At 48.4% G+C, this 17,636-nt stretch overlaps 1 protein-coding gene across 4 annotated transcripts in view; it reads left to right on the top strand.

Annotated features, from left to right (window-relative positions):
- Nucleotides 1-17,636, top strand: part of LOC144158118 (proteasome adapter and scaffold protein ECM29) — a 293,901-nt gene that overhangs the window by 228,475 nt on the left and 47,790 nt on the right. For all 4 annotated transcript variants that reach the window (XM_077688775.1, XM_077688773.1, XM_077688774.1 and 1 more), the window contains exons 33-36: nucleotides 150-278; nucleotides 1,543-1,608; nucleotides 13,207-13,409; nucleotides 15,378-15,421. In XM_077688775.1, the coding sequence (XP_077544901.1) occupies nucleotides 150-278; nucleotides 1,543-1,608; nucleotides 13,207-13,409; nucleotides 15,378-15,421 (442 nt within the window). The remainder of the gene's footprint in view (nucleotides 1-149; nucleotides 279-1,542; nucleotides 1,609-13,206; nucleotides 13,410-15,377; nucleotides 15,422-17,636) is intronic.

Below are 17,636 nucleotides of genomic sequence, written 5' to 3'. Positions count from 1 at the left end.
TAGGCATAGCTGTTTCGTTGCGCAGCTCGGGCGGCAGGCATCCCTTCCCTCCGATACCACTGCTGTTGTGACAAACGATGGAGCACGGATTGCCACCTGGCAGCACGGCCGCTTTGTTCACTGTGGTTGTTGGCGCCATTCTGTTGCAGACGTGACGGTGCAGTGGTCGTGTGCCCACACGATGCAGGCAGTGGGCAGGCACGCCCCCGACCGGCTGCGGTCGCACGCGGCCGCCGCCCTGCCCCTGGCCTTCCTGGCCAAGCACGCACCGCCCCCAGGTAGGTGAGCAAGGGCCGGGCCCAGTGCCCTGGCTTCAAATCCGCCTGGCGTCGTTGGTCGCCCAGGGCTGCTGATTCAACTTGGTGGGAGTACTGCTGAATCTCTCCCTCCAGGAAATTGGTTGTGGGTTGACAGACAGGAGCGACACGTGCCCTGGTTGAGGGCATGCCGTCATAGCCAGGGTTAAGAGGGCACCTATTTGCATTTCAGTGGTTGTGAATGGGACCAAATGTGTGGATTAGGGTGATCGCGGAGGTCTCGAACAGTAATGGGTGTCGGGTGTGTAGGTTCCTGGAAGGGGCTGTGGTTCAGGGAGCTTGGCGAGCCGGATCACTTCACCATGGCTTCACCAAATTCTCACCCTGCAGCCTGGTAGGACCAGGCACCCGTTAAATCCTTATGTCTCCTTTGCACATAACACGCAATCGCGTCCCACTCGTAGCACACAGCCTTTTTCTACAGGCATTAATAATCTTGAAAAAGTTCAAAAATTAGCTGTCCGCTTTATATACAATCGTTATCGCCGTCTTGACTCTCAAACCAATCTAATGAAAATCAACAAAATCCCAACACTGGAATCTCGAGGAAAAATAGCCAGGCTAAAATTTCTGTTTCATTTATCACAAGGGAGTTCACGACTTGATGCATGGCCCTTACTCACTCCGTTATCATCGCTGCGTCCCACGAGGCACTATCATTCTGCTAAGTTCACGCCTATCTCGGTGCGCACTAACACATTGAAGTATTCCTTTTTTTCCCAGGACTATAACCGACTGGAACAATCTCCCCCTGAAATTCTTTCTTCCAGTAGCATGTTGAAATGTATTGATGAAATGTTTGATTTCTAAAAAAAAAAAAAAGAATTTTCACATATCTACCTGATAAGTTTGTACTACCTTGTACACACGTTATTTTTTACCCGCTAGAAATTGTGTAACTGGTCTTAACACAATGTAACACCGCCACTCCTGCTTAGGCCCATTCGTGGCCCGCAGTGTTGTTTAAATAAAAATAAATAAACAAATGGAACAGCACATGCGCATGTGGAACTTGAGTGATGCATTCAGGTTCTTCTTGCCGGTTTTTGTGTGGGAGCTCCCTGTTTGGGAGGGCCTGCATGCGAGTGCATCCAGTAGCTGTGATTTGAGAGGCCAGTAGTGCAAGGGGCTACTGCGGAGCATTGTAGTCAAAGCACAGGGGCTGTTAGTGGGCTTCTGTGGAAGTGGGGCGTTGCCTGACAGTAGCACCTGTGTCTTTCCCCAGAGGGCAAAACACGCGACGAGTCCCCGGCCGCTGTCTGGGAGGAAATCTGGACCGAGTTCACCACAGGTACGTCCGTAGTCCCTCCTGCCACGTTGCCCACACTTTGCTCCATACATCAAAGCCTGCATGGTGAAGCATGTGTACTGACTCTAAGGGCATGTTAAGGGCATGGTAAGCGATGCCACCAGAAGTAGCTCGTCAAGGGAATTGAAGCTGCTCGAGGTGGATTATGGCCAGGATGCTGTCCCCTCAAAAGATGCTATGCGGCAAGCCACCTTTATCCACTTGTCTGTGAAGTGTGAGGCGTTTCACATCAAGACACGTTTGTGTGTTTGTTTGTTTATTTATTTATTTATACGGGTACCTTCATGGCCCTCATGCACATTATTGCAGGGGAGAGAACAAGCAAAGGAATACAGTACAGTCGATATACAGTTGAACCTCGATATAACGAACCTCGATTTAACTAAATTCGCGATATAACGAATTTTTTCCAGTTTTCTACCAAAATTTTGCTATAGTGTAGACCATTTATAACGTAACCGCTTATAGTGCGGGACCGGATATAACGCGGGTTTTTGCGACCACCAGTTTGCCTCCCATAGAACTCAATGCATAAGCATACCGCTTAAGATGCGGTCGGCCGAAGCACAATACCGTTTATAGTGCGGTTTTTCGGCGGGTCTGCTGATCGACAAGCACAGCTGAGGCATCGTTTTAGGGTAGCAAAAGAAAAAAGAAAGAATGAAATCGGCCGTCTGACGCAGCGTGCACTCCTTGCCCTCCTCTAACGTAGACACCCAAAGAAAAAAAAAAGGCACCCTCAAGTTCGTGCGTACGTGATAACCACAACTGTCCTTGATTGATGCACCCTGGAAGATAGCGACAGACTCCCCATCCGCGCGCGGCAAATTGTTTTTATTAATCGTGAACCGCATGGCCCGTTTTCGCGCACGAATCATGCATATCGGCGCTGCGCGCGAGGGTTTTTTTTTTTTGTGCTTGTTTTGACGATTTCGCGCTCTCGGTGGCTTCTTCGCGTGGCAGTGGGAGGAGCCTGACGACTTGCACCAATGAGGAGACGCGTACCTAATGGGGGGAGGTTCGAAGCGCTCCAAGCCCGCTAGCCGCGCCAGAGATGTTTAGGCTTAGCACCGCGGTATTTTTTGATGAGGTGCACTTTCACAAGCAGCGTGGATGGCGGTTTATATTCCACTTTTCGCCCACATTATTAGCTCTTTTCTTGCATGAGCATCTTCGCTTGCGCCCCGTGCGGCATTCCGGCGAGCGGTTAGAAGCGGTCGCTGGAGCTGCCTGCACCGCTTTACGGGCCGTGCCGACGCCACGGTGCCGCCTCTTACCGCGCCGCCCACACCACGCACGTTAGTTGTATCCGCGCTGGCGTGCACTGCACGTTTTCGCGATACCAAATCTACCACGCGGTTCGCGCTTTAGAACGTTGTGCAGATAAGCCACCGTTCTTTCGAATCCCTTTCCGAACATGCGAGCCACGCGAAGCCGAAAATTTCCACCACCAGTACGTTGCGCTGATAAGCAGCCGCCTTCGGCATCGTGAGCGCAAGGTGGGGTAAAAAAAAAAAAAAATCCCGTTGGCGCTCTTATCACGGCTTGTGGCATCTGTGCATAGACGCCAAAAACGCAGGCATTTTTTTTCAAAACACAATAGAAGTTAAAGCCGCGCTCGCCGTTTGTGAGACTGCGCTTTTTCCCTGCACCAGTGGCTGATGTTAAAAATAATACGAAATATAGACCGTGCCTTCGTTTTTAAGGGCTGTGCGTTTGAGTGATGATAAATATAGGATGACTTGAGTGGTAGGTGGCGATGTGGTTGAATTCGCGCATGTTTTGGTTATAGCGCGGTACCGCTTATAGTGCGGATTTTTGCGGCTCCCGCGACATACGTTATAAGCGGTCTACACTGTATTTTTATCTCGATTTTACGAAGTAATTTTGTGCGGCGCTTTCGATTTAACGAAGTCACGGCGAGAAAGGAAGAACGAAATTCCGGTCGAGGCACGTTTTATTTTGCCTCTCAGAGCCTACATTGAAAACATTAAGTACTCACATTTACTGATAAAAGGCTAAAATGAAAGAAAAGCGGTGAATTATGCGGTTGACAACAATTAAAAGCGATAAAAGCTGCTGCTCAAAAACCGCTAGCGGTCATGGACGGTTTAATAGTGCCGCCACAATTTTGACGTCTCCATCGTTGCCTACGCCAGCGCCCTCTATGCGTAGACTGCCGAAGCCTACTTCAAGTTTTTTTTTTTTTTTCTACCCGTCTTTGCTCACGGTGCTGCCGCTCTAGGTTGTGCTCGCTGATAACCACATTAATATTTTGTTCGTCCATCATTAGATGAGTCTTATCAGCAGCATGAGCACTCCAAGGGAAAGAAAAGTGTTCCGAACAAGAGCCTGTAGAAGTGTCAGTGAAACCGACGGTAGACCGACGGCCACCGAAGTGATGGATGCCATCGACGTTCTCCGGAGGCACGCAGGGGCACGCGAATGTTTAAGAGCAAGCCTTGTTAGCGCTGTCAGCATACGAGCGTCACGTAAAGCCCACCCTGGTCAAGAAACGCCAAGCACTGCTTACGGACTTCTTCACTACGGCTTGAACATCGAGTGCTGGTGGCAATAAATTGCTCTCCGAACGTGGTCAAAACGTGTTCATTAGACAGCTGCGATGCAGAGAAATCGGTTTCTTTAGGGCTCAGCGGGCATACAAGTAATTGCTTAATCAAATTTGGCCAGAAGATATTTAATGTAAGCTTTCCACTTTAGCGGGAGCACGTAAGCGCTGCTCCACAAAGTGAAGCGGTCCGTGTGTACTCCGCTCAATTCTCAATCATGGCTTTATCTCGAGTGTCGTGGTTGCATCACGCGCCCATACTGCAGAGCCTTTGTGCATGAAAAAAGTCTTTAGAAAGCTTTATAGCACCCTTCCGCTGTTGGCCCGCCGCACCCCTCAACGCCGCGGCTAAGCCTACTACTGAACGGACAAAAAGAGGCGTAACTTTGAACCAGCACCTCGCGGGGGTGAAGTTCACGGGGCGCGGACGCGGGTTCAGTGGACTAACAGCGGCGTTTAGTAGTGACCGAAATGAAAAAAAGAAAGCGAAAACCTAGTCTGCTATCATATTTAATGAGGCGTTGCGGAAAAAGCGCCGGTTTTACGACGACACGAACTACGGTCGGCTATCCCAATTCCATTGCCTAAGTGTTGAGGCTCTTAATTCACACAATTTTCGCGGCCAGTTTTAGTACAAATTTCGCTTTAAGTGGAGAGGTAACTACATAGCAGTTGTTTCTGAGCGATGGGCAAGGTTTTGAAACCTCAATAACTGGTTAAATTAACTGTAAAATCGAAACCTCGATTTTACGAAATTCTCGATTTAACGAAATTTTCGCCCGCAAGTACGACTTCGTTATATCGAGGTTTAACTGTAACAATAAAAATGGTTGCGTGTAAAAGGCTGTATGGTTGAAACAAGAAAGTGAAGGCATCACATTTGTAAATACAAAGCAAAAACGCAAAAAGAGAAGAGTGCTATTAGTTACACAGGGCAATATAATAAAAGAAAAACAACAAGAAGTACGGAATGCGTCAAAAAGGTACAGTAATGATTAGTTCAACAAAAAATTGTGCAAATTTCTAACAAAAGATGAGGGAGGCGCAGAGACAATTTCCTCTGGCAAGCCGTTCCCCTCATGCGTGTTCCTTGGAAAAAAGGCCACGCATTGATCAATGCATTGATGCTGGACGCGTAGTCACACAGTTTTAAAGAATGGTCAATACGGGGTGTATATACTGTTCCTTGTCTATGCCTGCTCTGTTCATGAATATTCTGTAAAGTAGGGACAGTCTTGGGTATTTTTGCCGGTCAGCTTGCAGAGGCCATTGTAATCCTGAATGAAGGTCGGCTGATCTTAACGAAGGTCGGCTGATCTTGCGGTGAAGTTATAATTGCTTGCCACAAAGCGTACTGCTCGTGCCTGTACACGCTCTAGGGCTTCTATATTTGATTTTGTTGAGGGGTCCCAGGCAATGCAAGCATATTCTAATATGGGACGTGCTATGGACATGTATAGTGTTTCTTTCAACTTAGCTGATGCCTGTCTAAAAATGCGCCTCAAAAAATGTAGCACGCGACTAGCCTTTAATGTTAAGTAATTAATATGAGCATTCCAGGACAAGTTGCAAGGAAAAATGATCCCTTGATATTTATATTCTGCTTCAACAGGCAAGGTAGCCCCGCCCATGACGTAATTTGAAATCCAAGGCTGTTTTTTGTTCATAAATCTCGCTAATTTACACTTCAACAGATTTAATGTCATTCTCCACAAATCACACCAAGAAGCTACAGAGTTCAGGTCGTTCTGCAATTGAACGGTGTCCGCTTCACAGGTAATGTTACCGTAAATGCAGCAATCATTAGCGTACAATCGAACACGGCGAGAGATATTGTCAGAGATATCATGTATAAAAATGAGAAAAAGCAGGGGCCCCAAAACAGACCCCTGCGGCTTGATGAGCACACACCATCAAGAATCACGCACTGCTGTCTTTCAGAAAGGTACGCTTCGATCCACATGAGAAGGGCATTGGGTATGCCAAGACAACGAAGCTTTTGCAACAACAACACATGTGACACGGAATCAAATGCCTTCTGGAGATCCAGAAATATGCAGTCAACCTGAAGGCCTGAGTTTATAGAAGCTGCAATGTTGTGCGTAAACTCGACCAGTTGTGCATCACACGAAAAACCCGCCCTGAAACCGTATTGCATTGGGGAAAAGAAGTTATTACTTTGTAGATGATTCATTAAGTTTGTCTAAATGATATGTTCGAGCGTCTTGCAGCGCACGCTTGTAAGAAAAATAGGCCTGTAGTTACACTTTTGTGTTTTATCCCCGCTTTTATATACTGGAGTTACGTTGGCATTGGTAAAGCGCATTGTTCAAGCGACATCCTGTACACGAGTGTTAAAAAAGGGCGATATACACTGCGCAGTTTTTCAAGACAAAGTTGGATATACAATCAGGACCAGGAGCACAGTGAACATTTATTTTTTCCAGCAAGAGCACAACGCTGCGTTCGGAAATTTCTATCTCGTTCATTTGCGGGAGCGCGCCAACATTCTCGCATACACTACGTGTGTTAACGGGCTGCGGGAACACAGTCTGAAAGTATGCATTAAAACCCTCAGCTTGTAATTTATCCCATCCATGATGTCCAGAATAGTGGATCTAGAATTACTTTTATTTTTCACGTACCGTAATTACCCGATTCTAATGTGCACCCGATTTTCCAGGCAAAAAACCGAAAAAACTTGCACCTCCGATTGTAACGCGCAAGGAACTTTGTGAGCAAAAAAAAAAAAACGAATGCGAGAGAAACGGGCGATTTATTTCCCGAAGTAACCTCACTCATCTCACTCCTTGTCGCCTTCCGCTGACCGCAACATCTCGTCCTCGGTGCCGCCAAGCGCATTCGCGATGCCACACTTCTGAACGAACGTTCAACCATGGTCGATGGGATCGCGACCTACACCTCGCATGCCCATCCCGCGAGCTTCTCCAGAGGCATACGCTTCAGCCGACTGCTCGTTTTGAACGCGTGGGAGCCGCTTGTAAGCTGCGGAAGCGGCGCACCTTCGTTGCCGCTGCTGCCATTGCTGTTATCAAGCGCGCAAGTGGAATAATTTGACAATTTGTGTGAACGCCGATAGAAAAGCCTAGGCGCCTAGATCCAAAAAATTGTTGCTAAAAGCTTTGGTGCCATCTTGAGATGGCGATGGTGATGGGTGGAACGAAATTTCAGCTGTTTCGGCAGTTTCGGTTTTGTATCTGATTCTAACGCGCATGCAATTTTTCGGCCTGTTTTTGCGGAAAAAAGTTGCGCGTTAAAATCGGGTAAGTACAGTATTTCCACACTTCCTTAGGGTTGCTTTTAAGTTTCTCGCCTAGATCGCAAAAGTGCATTTCTTGTGCTCTGCGCATAGCTGTTGTCACCATTTTTGCCTATCTCCTTCATTTTTAAAGCAATGCAGGATCAAGCACGCGGCAATACTTTCGGCACAACCGATTCTTTCTTTTTATCTTTGATCGGAGTTTCCTACTGAGCCATGGCTTATCATTGCATCGCTTGGCCGAAATGATACGCGAAGTATGACTTAACAAAACTTGTTGCTGAGCTAGTTGGTACATATTTTAAGGAAGAAGAAAACGTGGTGCAAACTAGACGTAGACGAAAGAAAGATGTATATGTCTTACCTCGTTTCTTTCATCTACGTCTAGTTTGCGCCACGTTTTTTTCTTCTTCCTTAAGATTGTGGGGGCCCGTGTTCCCCTACGCCTCGCTTGCACATGTTTCCGCGAGCTGGGAGCCGCCATTTTGGGCAGCCAGCGCGTCACGTCAGTCGTGACCTCTTCATGACCCCGCGCGACGCGCCGGACCGGCTTGCCTCGAATGTGCGTGGAGAGCGAGGGGGAAGGAGGACCGGTCGTCGCCTTCTCCCTCGCCGCCCTCTCCCTGAGTGCCGGGGGAGACCTCCTCTCCCCCCCGAGCCGACCTGCAGGATGCGCGAATGTTCCGCGGGGACTCTGCCGAGAGATTCTGCGCTGATCGGTCGCCACGGGATGCCTCCCCTGCTCCCGCGGCCGTGATGACGGATATCGAGGTCTGAGCCCAGCGGCTTGAGCGAGCGACAGGAGCCACTGTCTCCCCGCAAGCGATAGTCGTGTTGTCTGGTGCATGCCCTGTATCTGCCAGGCAATAAAGCCTCACTTTGGATTGCCGGAGCCTGTCTACCGCATGTGAGTACCCGAACCCGTGCGTGAGTCTTCGGATTCCGCAGGGCTAGTGTACGGCGCGTAGCGTTCTCTAGCAAAGCTAGCCGGGGTCCTCTGCTATCCCGTACGTTAGCCCACAAGATACGCGAAGGATTGAAAGTTTGGGTCAAGGACAATATCTTTGTTTTGAAGAAATTCCACTGCGCATTCATGTCTAACGATGAACTATTCGATTGGAAGTTAGGAAAAAATGCATCTAGTTCACGCGACAGTGATGGGTTGGGTAGTCACCTTTTTCATAAGAGAACACTTTGCGGGGTGCCTCAGCACGGCGGTTTTTAGCACTACAAGACATTTTGGTGACAACGGCGTCATGGTCGCTGATACCAGGGACTGTGACAACAGAGGATACAAGATCCGGTTCACTGCAGAAAAATAAATCAAGTATGTTTTCACTGTCACCACCTATTCGTGTTGGCTTTCCCACAAATTGAAATAATGAGTGGGCATTAATCATCTCCCTAGAGGCAGTATATAGGAAAGACGTTGCGTTTAACACGGGACTTCCATTCTACATTCGGGAAGTTAAAATCGCCTCCGATTGCAAACTTCATAAAACGTTGCTCAACTGAAAGAGAGGATGGGCCACTCTCAAACCAGGCATCCCATAAAATGAGCCAATGGCAGCGGGAGAGCCGTTTTGTAGCAACATTTTACACCAGACAGTTTCGCACGAGTCGGTTGCGACGCTTATAGAATTGCTAGCTGTGCTGTCGTGAATGAGAACAAATGCACCACCACCATGGCAATTGCGGTCTTTCCTATATACGTTGCGGGGACCAGGGTTCTTACGGCGGCCTAGCTCGATCCTCGAGATTCGGCCGCAAGGCTAGCTCCGCTGAACACCGCCACGGATTGCCAACTTGGCGTAGCGGCGGCGAACAGCAAGGAACCCAGGACACAGAATTCGCCCACTCCGACGTTTATTGCAATGCAATAAGGGGACGTCGGGCGCGTCGCTCTACACCGCCAAGACCACCTTAGCCAGGACGGGAGAGACAGGCGCGAGGGCGGACAAAGAAAGGCCAAAAAGGAGCGAGTCGTACTTACGGCCACTCCCGACGATGGTTCGTATCCAAAGAGACCCTTCCTCCGTCGTCCGCCTCGGACCAGGCCGCCGGAACTTCCGGGCAAACCTGTCATGTGAGGGGTTCGGCCGCGCCCCCTCGCTCTTACAGGCATCCTCCCGGAGGGGGAAGCGCGCCGCCGCGAAGAGAGAGGTACCACCCTTCTCGCCTCCGCGGCGGGCCGAGAGGGATAGCAAAGATGGCAGAGCTCCGCAATGCCCACAACGTAATAGCCAGAGGGAAACATTTCGCTGTCGCTGATTGTGTTGTCGAGCCGTGATTCTGTACCAATGACTACGTGCGGATTTGTTAATTCTATCAACCAAGTGAACTCTATAGTTTTATTTTTCAGGCTTCTGCAGTTTACTGCAATACAGACGAGATCGTGTTTGCCGGATGGTTTCTTTTTGTGGTAAGTGGCAGTGGCCATCGAGCATCCCTGCTCACGGTGTCGGTTTCAGCATTATATGCAAAGGTTTGGTTGCCTATTTTCAGTTTATTAAATCGCAACTTGTATTCTGCTTCACGGTCTTTGGCGAACTGAATCGGCTTCTTCCTTTCCAGTCGAACTTTACTGGAATAGTCCTGACTTAACGCAAACTCAATTCCTTTCAGCTTTGCGGCAACAGCAAGTACACGTTCTTTGTCCCTCAGAATCATGGGCCTTGCTTTTGCCATTGTGTAGCGCCCCAGCCTGTGAGCTCTTTCAATGGCAGCAGCGCTGAATGCCACATTTAGTTTTTCGGAGCAAAAGGAAGTCACCCGAGCCTCTGACTGAGCCCATTTACAGTATCTTGAAGGCCATGAACTATCAAATTGTTTCTTCTAGATCTGCTGTCTAGGCCCTCATATGAGTCCCGTAATTTGGCGCAGGTATCAGCAAGATGTTCATTTTGAGCGAGTAGTTGCGTTACGTCATCCTGTAAAGGGGATATGTTTTCTTCCATGAGCGTGACCTTTTCTGCCAGCTGCGATAGCTTTTGTTTCAGTGCTTGTTGGTCAACTCGAATGGAACGAATTCCCGAAAGAATTTCCGTCTGTTGTTGTTGCATTGACGGTAGTGTCATGACGACATCAAACGCCTCTTTTTCCCGTTCGGGTGTCAGAGGGCCCGGGTTTTGCTCTACATCTCCCAAAAGAAGAAGCAGCAACATTCGAGCAACACGCGCGCGTGACAAAAATTTTGCACCCAGCAGGAGAACATCTTAGTCGGCAGCGAGTTGGGATGTGGCAGCAATTTTTAAAACGGCAGGTATCGCCTAGTGTTGTTTTTGCCATCGGGTGCTCTCGGAGGGGCTTTGTATGTCGCCCGGCTTTCACCCTGCTGGTGTGGGCCGTCAAGTGCCCGATCCCGTCTGTCGGCCACACTCCATTCCGGCGAACTCCGAAGTTGCTCCTCGTCACATGCTTAAAACCCATGCTTAAAACCGTTCCCATCAAGGCTTCTCGTCTCGCGGACGCAGCATTACGCCAGCCAGCAGTGTTCGAGGCGTTGCTCAGTCCGAGGCGTCGCTGGTGCACATGACAAAGGTGCCGTTGTGGTTACCGTTAATTTTCACAGCAGTTGGACCTGTGGCTATTAGTGGTGAGATGTTTGAGTGGCGCCCCCTGGCTCTGACGTCGGCTTAGGGACTCGCGCCGCTGTCTTTTGCTACGCTCCGCCTGGGCTATAAACTGCCCGCTTTGATGCTTTGGTGCACTGAAAAGCGTATTTCCCGTAATTCAGTTGTTTTTGCCAGCTTCTGACACATCCGAATAATTTCATACTGTATCCCCCACAAGTTTGCAACCCACGAGGAGAGAGAGAACAACTTTCTTCAGAGCATCGGTCAGAAGATTGTGCGTAACTCGTCCTTTGTAGCTTATTCGCGAGGTTCACCGCTCGGAGCTTTACTACATTACTGCAGGCTTCCGTGCAGTATTGCTCTTATGAAAACTGAACAAGCAGCGGGGCCCCTACACGTGCATTGCACAGCAGGAAATAAAGCGTCTGTCTTCTATTTCTTGCGTTGTTGTCGACTTGTATCAGATAAAATGTTTTTTCGCTGTTGTTTTGTTCTGTGCCCAACGCATTAATTTTTGTCCACCTTCACAAACGTGGACCCGTTTAGTAGGTATGAGGATGTTTGGGAGGCTCACAAAGATCGTGTGGATATTTTCTTCAGGCTGTACGGCATACATTCCCTTCTTCCCAAATTGTATACGGCTGCGTGCAAGAAGGTGCATATCCACAGCGTGAATTGTTTATTCACATGCAAATACAGTGAGAAGGTTTGTGCTTTTGTCCAGATTACTCGAAGGAGGCTTTTGTGCTCCGAATTTCTATCGTAACCATCGTTATCATAACGAACTGACTCTGAACTCGAGCAATTATGACATGATTACGGTGTTGAAGGCTTGATATGCCGGTCAACGAAGGCAATAATTAGTATACGTGCATATATTACAAGAAACCGATCGAAACTGATGAATATTTCCAGGCAGCTCTTAAATGTTTTCCAATACTTCTAGGCGTAAAGAACAAATCCTAGTCTATTAGGGATAGCGTTCTATGAATTGAAGAAAATTGCTCTTAGTCTCTTATCCTGGACTGAAGACCCAGCCCACAAACCAGCTCGATTTTAGTGATAAATAATGTTTTCTCCTCCACCCCCTCCTCCTCCTCCTCTTGAGTGGAGTTCTACTCTAACACAGATCTGAATATTGGGAAGATGTGGCTGTGGGAAATGTACCGAAATATCGCGCCAGGTCTGAAAAAATATAGTGTTACACTATCTTTACCATAGACATGACTCGTTTTGCTCAATAAACCTCCACGCTGGTTAGAAGCCTGGTATAAAACCAGCACGTGCCTATAATACACACAGTGGGTTATTTGGAACTCAACCTACAGTTTTTGCAGCCCATAGTGCATGTTGGCATACTTTCATGCCATGACAACGCAAGGTGATGTGATACTATACTGTCGAGTGTTCGGAAAGGTTGCAAGAACTGTTTTACCTTACATATGATTACCGGGAATCGTAATGCCTCCTGCCAAAGCCGACAGCCCCGAAGGCGTGGGATTTGTTTTGGTCTTGCAATTTCGCTGTTGTTGGTTATTAGCATATTAGCAGCTGGCTGTTTTCTTTCTTGAAGGATTGCTTAATACAGAAGCTGACGCCCAGCTGCGACTCTTTGCGCTCCGCACAGGACCGGCTTCGTAAGGAATGGGGCGGCGCTGGTGGGGTTTCTTCCGTAGCAGTATCCAAAAGTATGCTTTAACTCGCGCCTTGAGCTAGTGTATGCGATTGTAAGTCTGTTATTGTTGGTAAAAACTTATGCACATGCCACAAAATCTTGTGCGGACAAACACCAGACGTCAACCGAGGGCAAAGAAACAGCAGAGAGAGCGAGCCCTGGTGAAGCAGACGACAAATGCAAGAATCCCTAAGCCGACGTCACGGAGGCGCGCTTTGCAGCGCCGCCTGTGGTCGCACTCACCGCCAATAACGCATCAATGGAAGTGGAAGTGCCGTGCAGCAAAGCCACTTTGCCTGAGTGGGGATTTTCCCTAGTCGGTGCAACTCCTCCGGACCCAGTTTTTCGCTAGGCCCGCATTTCATTTTCATTCGTTTCTGCATGCAAGCAGGACATGAAAAGATAACCAAGAGAGTGGAAACAGAAAAAATATCGCCGGTGTGCGTGAATTGGCGTGGAATGGGAGCTCCTTGTGGCGCAGGGGCGGAGTCCGGGGTGCGGCTGTACCTGGCCGAGCTGTGCGCCCTGGTGGAGCAGGCGGTGGCCAGCGGCACGTGGTCCCTGCGGCGCCAGGGGGCCCAGGCCGCCTGCTCGCTGGCGCCCTGCCTGGGCTGGGACCAGGGGGGCCGCCAGCTGCTGCATGCCCTCCTGGCCGCCCTGCCCGGACGCCTCTGGCAGGGAAAGGTGGGTCGCCAGATGGGAGGGACCACAACCAGCTGCTGGTCCGCCAGATCGCACGCACTGCAGAACCGGTATTCATCGGCTCTATTTACGACGCAGTGTGCAGTAGTAGAAGTTGGAGGTACGATCACTACACAGGACACTGGTAAACTTTCCTGGAGACGAAGGATTTGATTAGGAAATGGCAAGGCATGACAGTATGCACCCCAGCTGACAGAGTAGAACTAGCGGAGCTCTTGAACTTAATCAGTAAGCGTGAGACAGCTGAAATGTGCAAGTTTAATATGGAGAGGATCAAGCACTCTGCAAAGAACGGACGCAACCTGAAAGCAGTGAAGGCATGGGGAAAAATCAGATGTGCGCACTTAATTAAAGAAAGACGAGCATGGCACAAATTGGGATAAAATAGTTATAGTAGCCATGGAGTCCTGTAGAGATCTGTACAGTAGCAGCGACATCCAGGATAGGAGATGGGCATTCCACAAGTATCGACAAAAGAAGTAAGGAAGGAAATAACAGCAGACCTCTTGAAGGATGGCGGGCAAATTGTACTTGAAAAACTGGTAAACTTGTATACGCAATGCCGAATGACCACAAGTGTACCGGAATCTTGGAAGAACACGAACATCGTCCTAATCCATAAGAAAGGGGACATGCAGGACTTGAAAAATTACAGGCCAATGAGGTAACTGTCAGTTGTCTACAAGGTGCTTATCAAGGGCTAACAGAATTTCTGCCACCTTAGATGTCAGTCAACCTAATGAACAAGCAGGGTTTTGTAAAGGCTATTCAACAATGGACCACATTCACACAATGAGTCAGGTGATGGAGTAATGCTCAATAACCTCGAGAGAGCAGAGTGGTTTGAGATAGTTGGCAGGGCAGTAGTGGCCCCAGATCCCAACCATGAGGCAGAGATAATTGGAAGGATAAGAATGGGGTGGAGGGCATTCGGCAGACATTCTCAGAGAATGATGTCCGTGAAGAAGAAAGTGTATGACAGCTGCATCTTACCGGTTCTCACCTACGGGGCAGAAACCTGGAGGCTCACTAAGAGGGTTCAACTTGGGATGGCTCAGCGAGCAGTGGAAGGGAAGATGATAGTTGCAACGTTAAGGGACAAGGGGAGAGGGAGCAAACACGTGCTAAGGACGTATTAGTAGAAATTAAGAAGAAATGGGTGTGGGCAGGGCATGTAATGTGAAAGCGAGAAAACCGTCAGTCTCAACTGGTCTCAAAACAACTTCTTTTAATTGTCAAGTAAACTTTGGGAAACATGTCAGTCTTGCTGATTTTTCGCCACTGATTTCGAATATGCCATTATTTTTTCAGTTCAATTAGTTCCCAAGGCAATTAGAAATAATTAGCCATTTTTAGTGAATTGATAAACAAAACAGTGTGGGTCATAAAGTGTAATCTTTATATTTTCCAATACTGTGAACCCTGGTGAATGCAATAATCGAAGCGGTTTTTTGATGCACCGCTTGGAACTAATTTTACAGCTCATGATTAAACTTTGGTGGCACCAGTGGCAAGGAACCATTTTGAGTGGCCATTTGAAACACCTATCAGGGTATGTATCAGCGGGGTTCTACTGCGGACTTGATGGCACGTGAGGAGAACAGGTGCAGATGTGCCAGCCACGCAGAACCCTGATTCTTGGGAAGCTGTGGCGTGTGCCAGTCTGCTTGCTGACCTAATTTGCCCCGTGAGGATAGCAGAGAAGAAGCAGGTCGGAGTAACTGGCGCCAAATGACAAAATGCGATGTAGCAGCGAAAAGGTTGCTGACAGGTGTCGCCAGGCATTCAGAGCATGTGAGCAGACTTTTTTTTCACTCATTGCTTAATTTACAGTGTGAAAGCCACAGTGAGTGTGGCAGTGAATGTGGAGCGGAACGTATCTGTGAGGGCTTATCCTGGGGCTGCCCGTGCATCTCACGGCCGGCCTTTTCCTCTCTTCCCCCCCCGCAGGAGTCCCTGCTGGAAGCCCTGTCTGTGATAAGCACCAACTGCATGTGAGTCCCTCCTTCCACATTACATTTGGGACATCACGAGTTGGGAACAACGGTGTAAAGGGAATGCTTGCTGGGCACATGCGTTGGCTAGGCACATGCATAGGTGCCCAAAAAAGCTGCTGGAGAGGGTTGTCTGTTTTAATTTCCATCTCGTGTTTTCCGCAGCTGTGGGTGCTATTAGGAGGCCTGTGTGAGCAGTACATGCCAAGTCAGTTGCCCATTTTCACTGTGCGTGTTTGTTTACACATGGCAACCAGCGGTGAAACTGGGAGATTACTGGCGCAGTTTGGCAGAGTGGGAAAAGCCGAAGCAGCTTTGAATGGGGTGATCTTTTAGTCAAAACGCAAAGCCAAGAGTCATTCAGTTTTTATGGTTCTTTGTTGTTGCCTAGTGCTAACATACTGTATTTACGTGATTCTAATGCACCCTCGCTTCTAACGGGCACCTAATTTAGGCAACCGGAAAAAAGAAAGAGCGCAAAATTCCTCTTCATAGGGCAAGCAAGAACTTCCTTTGTTATCATGCAAGGGCAGCTCTTGTCACCCTCCAGTCTCAACATTGTATATGATAAGCTGGCCTGCCTTTCCAAACAACTGTGTTAAAAAATGTTCAGCGTGAGACTCGTGCAGCCGCAGTCAGAACAGGGCTCGCTGCTTGGTACTATATGTATTAGGGGTGTGTGAATGCTCGAATATTCGAGTGCGAATCAAACAGTACATCCACAAATAATTCTATTCGCGAATCGAATAACTACTATTCGATCTTTCGAACAGTCGAGTGGAGTTTCCAAACGTTCCCTGGCTTTGCGAAAGTGAGAGACGTTGGCGCACGCTAACGCAACTGCTGTTACACCGTCTGGTCGGCAAGTTTCATCCAAATCACGCTTTTGAAGAGCACACCTTGCAGAGGCCATAAATTTTATCCCACTGCACAGAGTAATCTGCGATTGCGTCAATAAGATCCTTTTTTCGAGCCGTCGACTCTGGCTGCCCTTTTGAGTTCTGCGACCGGATGTTTGCATGGTAGGGCAGCTTCTGGGAAAGACCGCCGCCGTTTTGACAGCATTTCCGTTAATGTAAAATCAAGAGCGGTTCTGGCTGTTTTTAATGCAGTTGGTGTATGGCTACTGTGCGTTTGCTTGTTTTTTAGTCCCCAGTGGATAGCGCGGGCTTGTCCACGGCGACTGTGGTGCCAGCTTTCCTTCCGCGACGTGTTATTCACGCTGTCCATGCGCTTCCAAAGGAGTGTCTCATCGTGGTCCATCATTGTGGCTGTGTCGTGTTTTCGCATCCCGTTGTTCACGTCCTCGCTTCTGAGTTACGAGGCACTGTATAGTCGCTGCCTGTGATTGGAGTACAGCAACTCCAGTGCAAATCTTTTCTTTTCCAAGTAAATATCATGGCCGCTTCAGATTCCTGGAGTACTGCTGATGTGAGTTGAAAAGTGCATTGTCCAAGTTGAAAAAGAACCTCTTGTCTCTCAAACATGCGAAGTACCTTCTGCTTTTGCACAAAAACCTATGAAAAATCGAGGCCTACGAAAAAACATTTGGTATTCGCTATTCAATATTCGATTCGATATTCATTTTCTTTTTTTTTTTTTTCCGAATTTGATTCAATATTTGATTGAAAAGTTACTATTCAGCATTTGCACACCCCTCTACTATGTACGTTATCTGCTCCATCCCCTTCATCGCTGCTAGGCATAGAAAAGGCTGGGCTTGCTATCTCAAAAGGGGTGCCTGCTTCCCGCTAGAGCTTCTTGTGGGCTTTTACGGCCACAAGGCCCGCTGGAGCCCCTCACACCGTCTGCACACAACCTTCACGCCTTGCAGTCACTAGTGCAGTGTCGGCTGGTACTCGATTCTAACGCACATGCTATTTTGGGACATGTTTTTTGTGAAGAAAGATGCATATTAGAAGCGAGTAAATATGGTAGCTGCTTTAGAGCGAGGCGTAAATGTGTTATCGTGATGTAGTGCATTTTAAAAATAATGCGCTTGAGCAAACCCTGGAACCATGTGCTTGCAGGGGTTTCTGTATTGAAAGTAACACAGCCGACCCAGTAACTTTGCAAGTGGGACCTTGTCATTCTATCAAATTAAAGGTCATGTGGCACCAATTTCAACCTGGTACCCGGGACCAGTTCAAAACAGTTGCCACAAAAGCCGGTTGCACATTTTCACCTCAGTGACAGCTTGCTTGAAGCACTCGAG

The sequence above is a fragment of the Haemaphysalis longicornis genome, unplaced genomic scaffold (assembly GCF_048455015.1).
Source record: "Haemaphysalis longicornis isolate Haplotype H1 unplaced genomic scaffold, Haemaphysalis longicornis Haplotype H1 scaffold_10, whole genome shotgun sequence".
Taxonomy (NCBI): domain Eukaryota; kingdom Metazoa; phylum Arthropoda; class Arachnida; order Ixodida; family Ixodidae; genus Haemaphysalis; species Haemaphysalis longicornis.
This window is presented reverse-complemented; position numbering and strand designations above follow the sequence as displayed.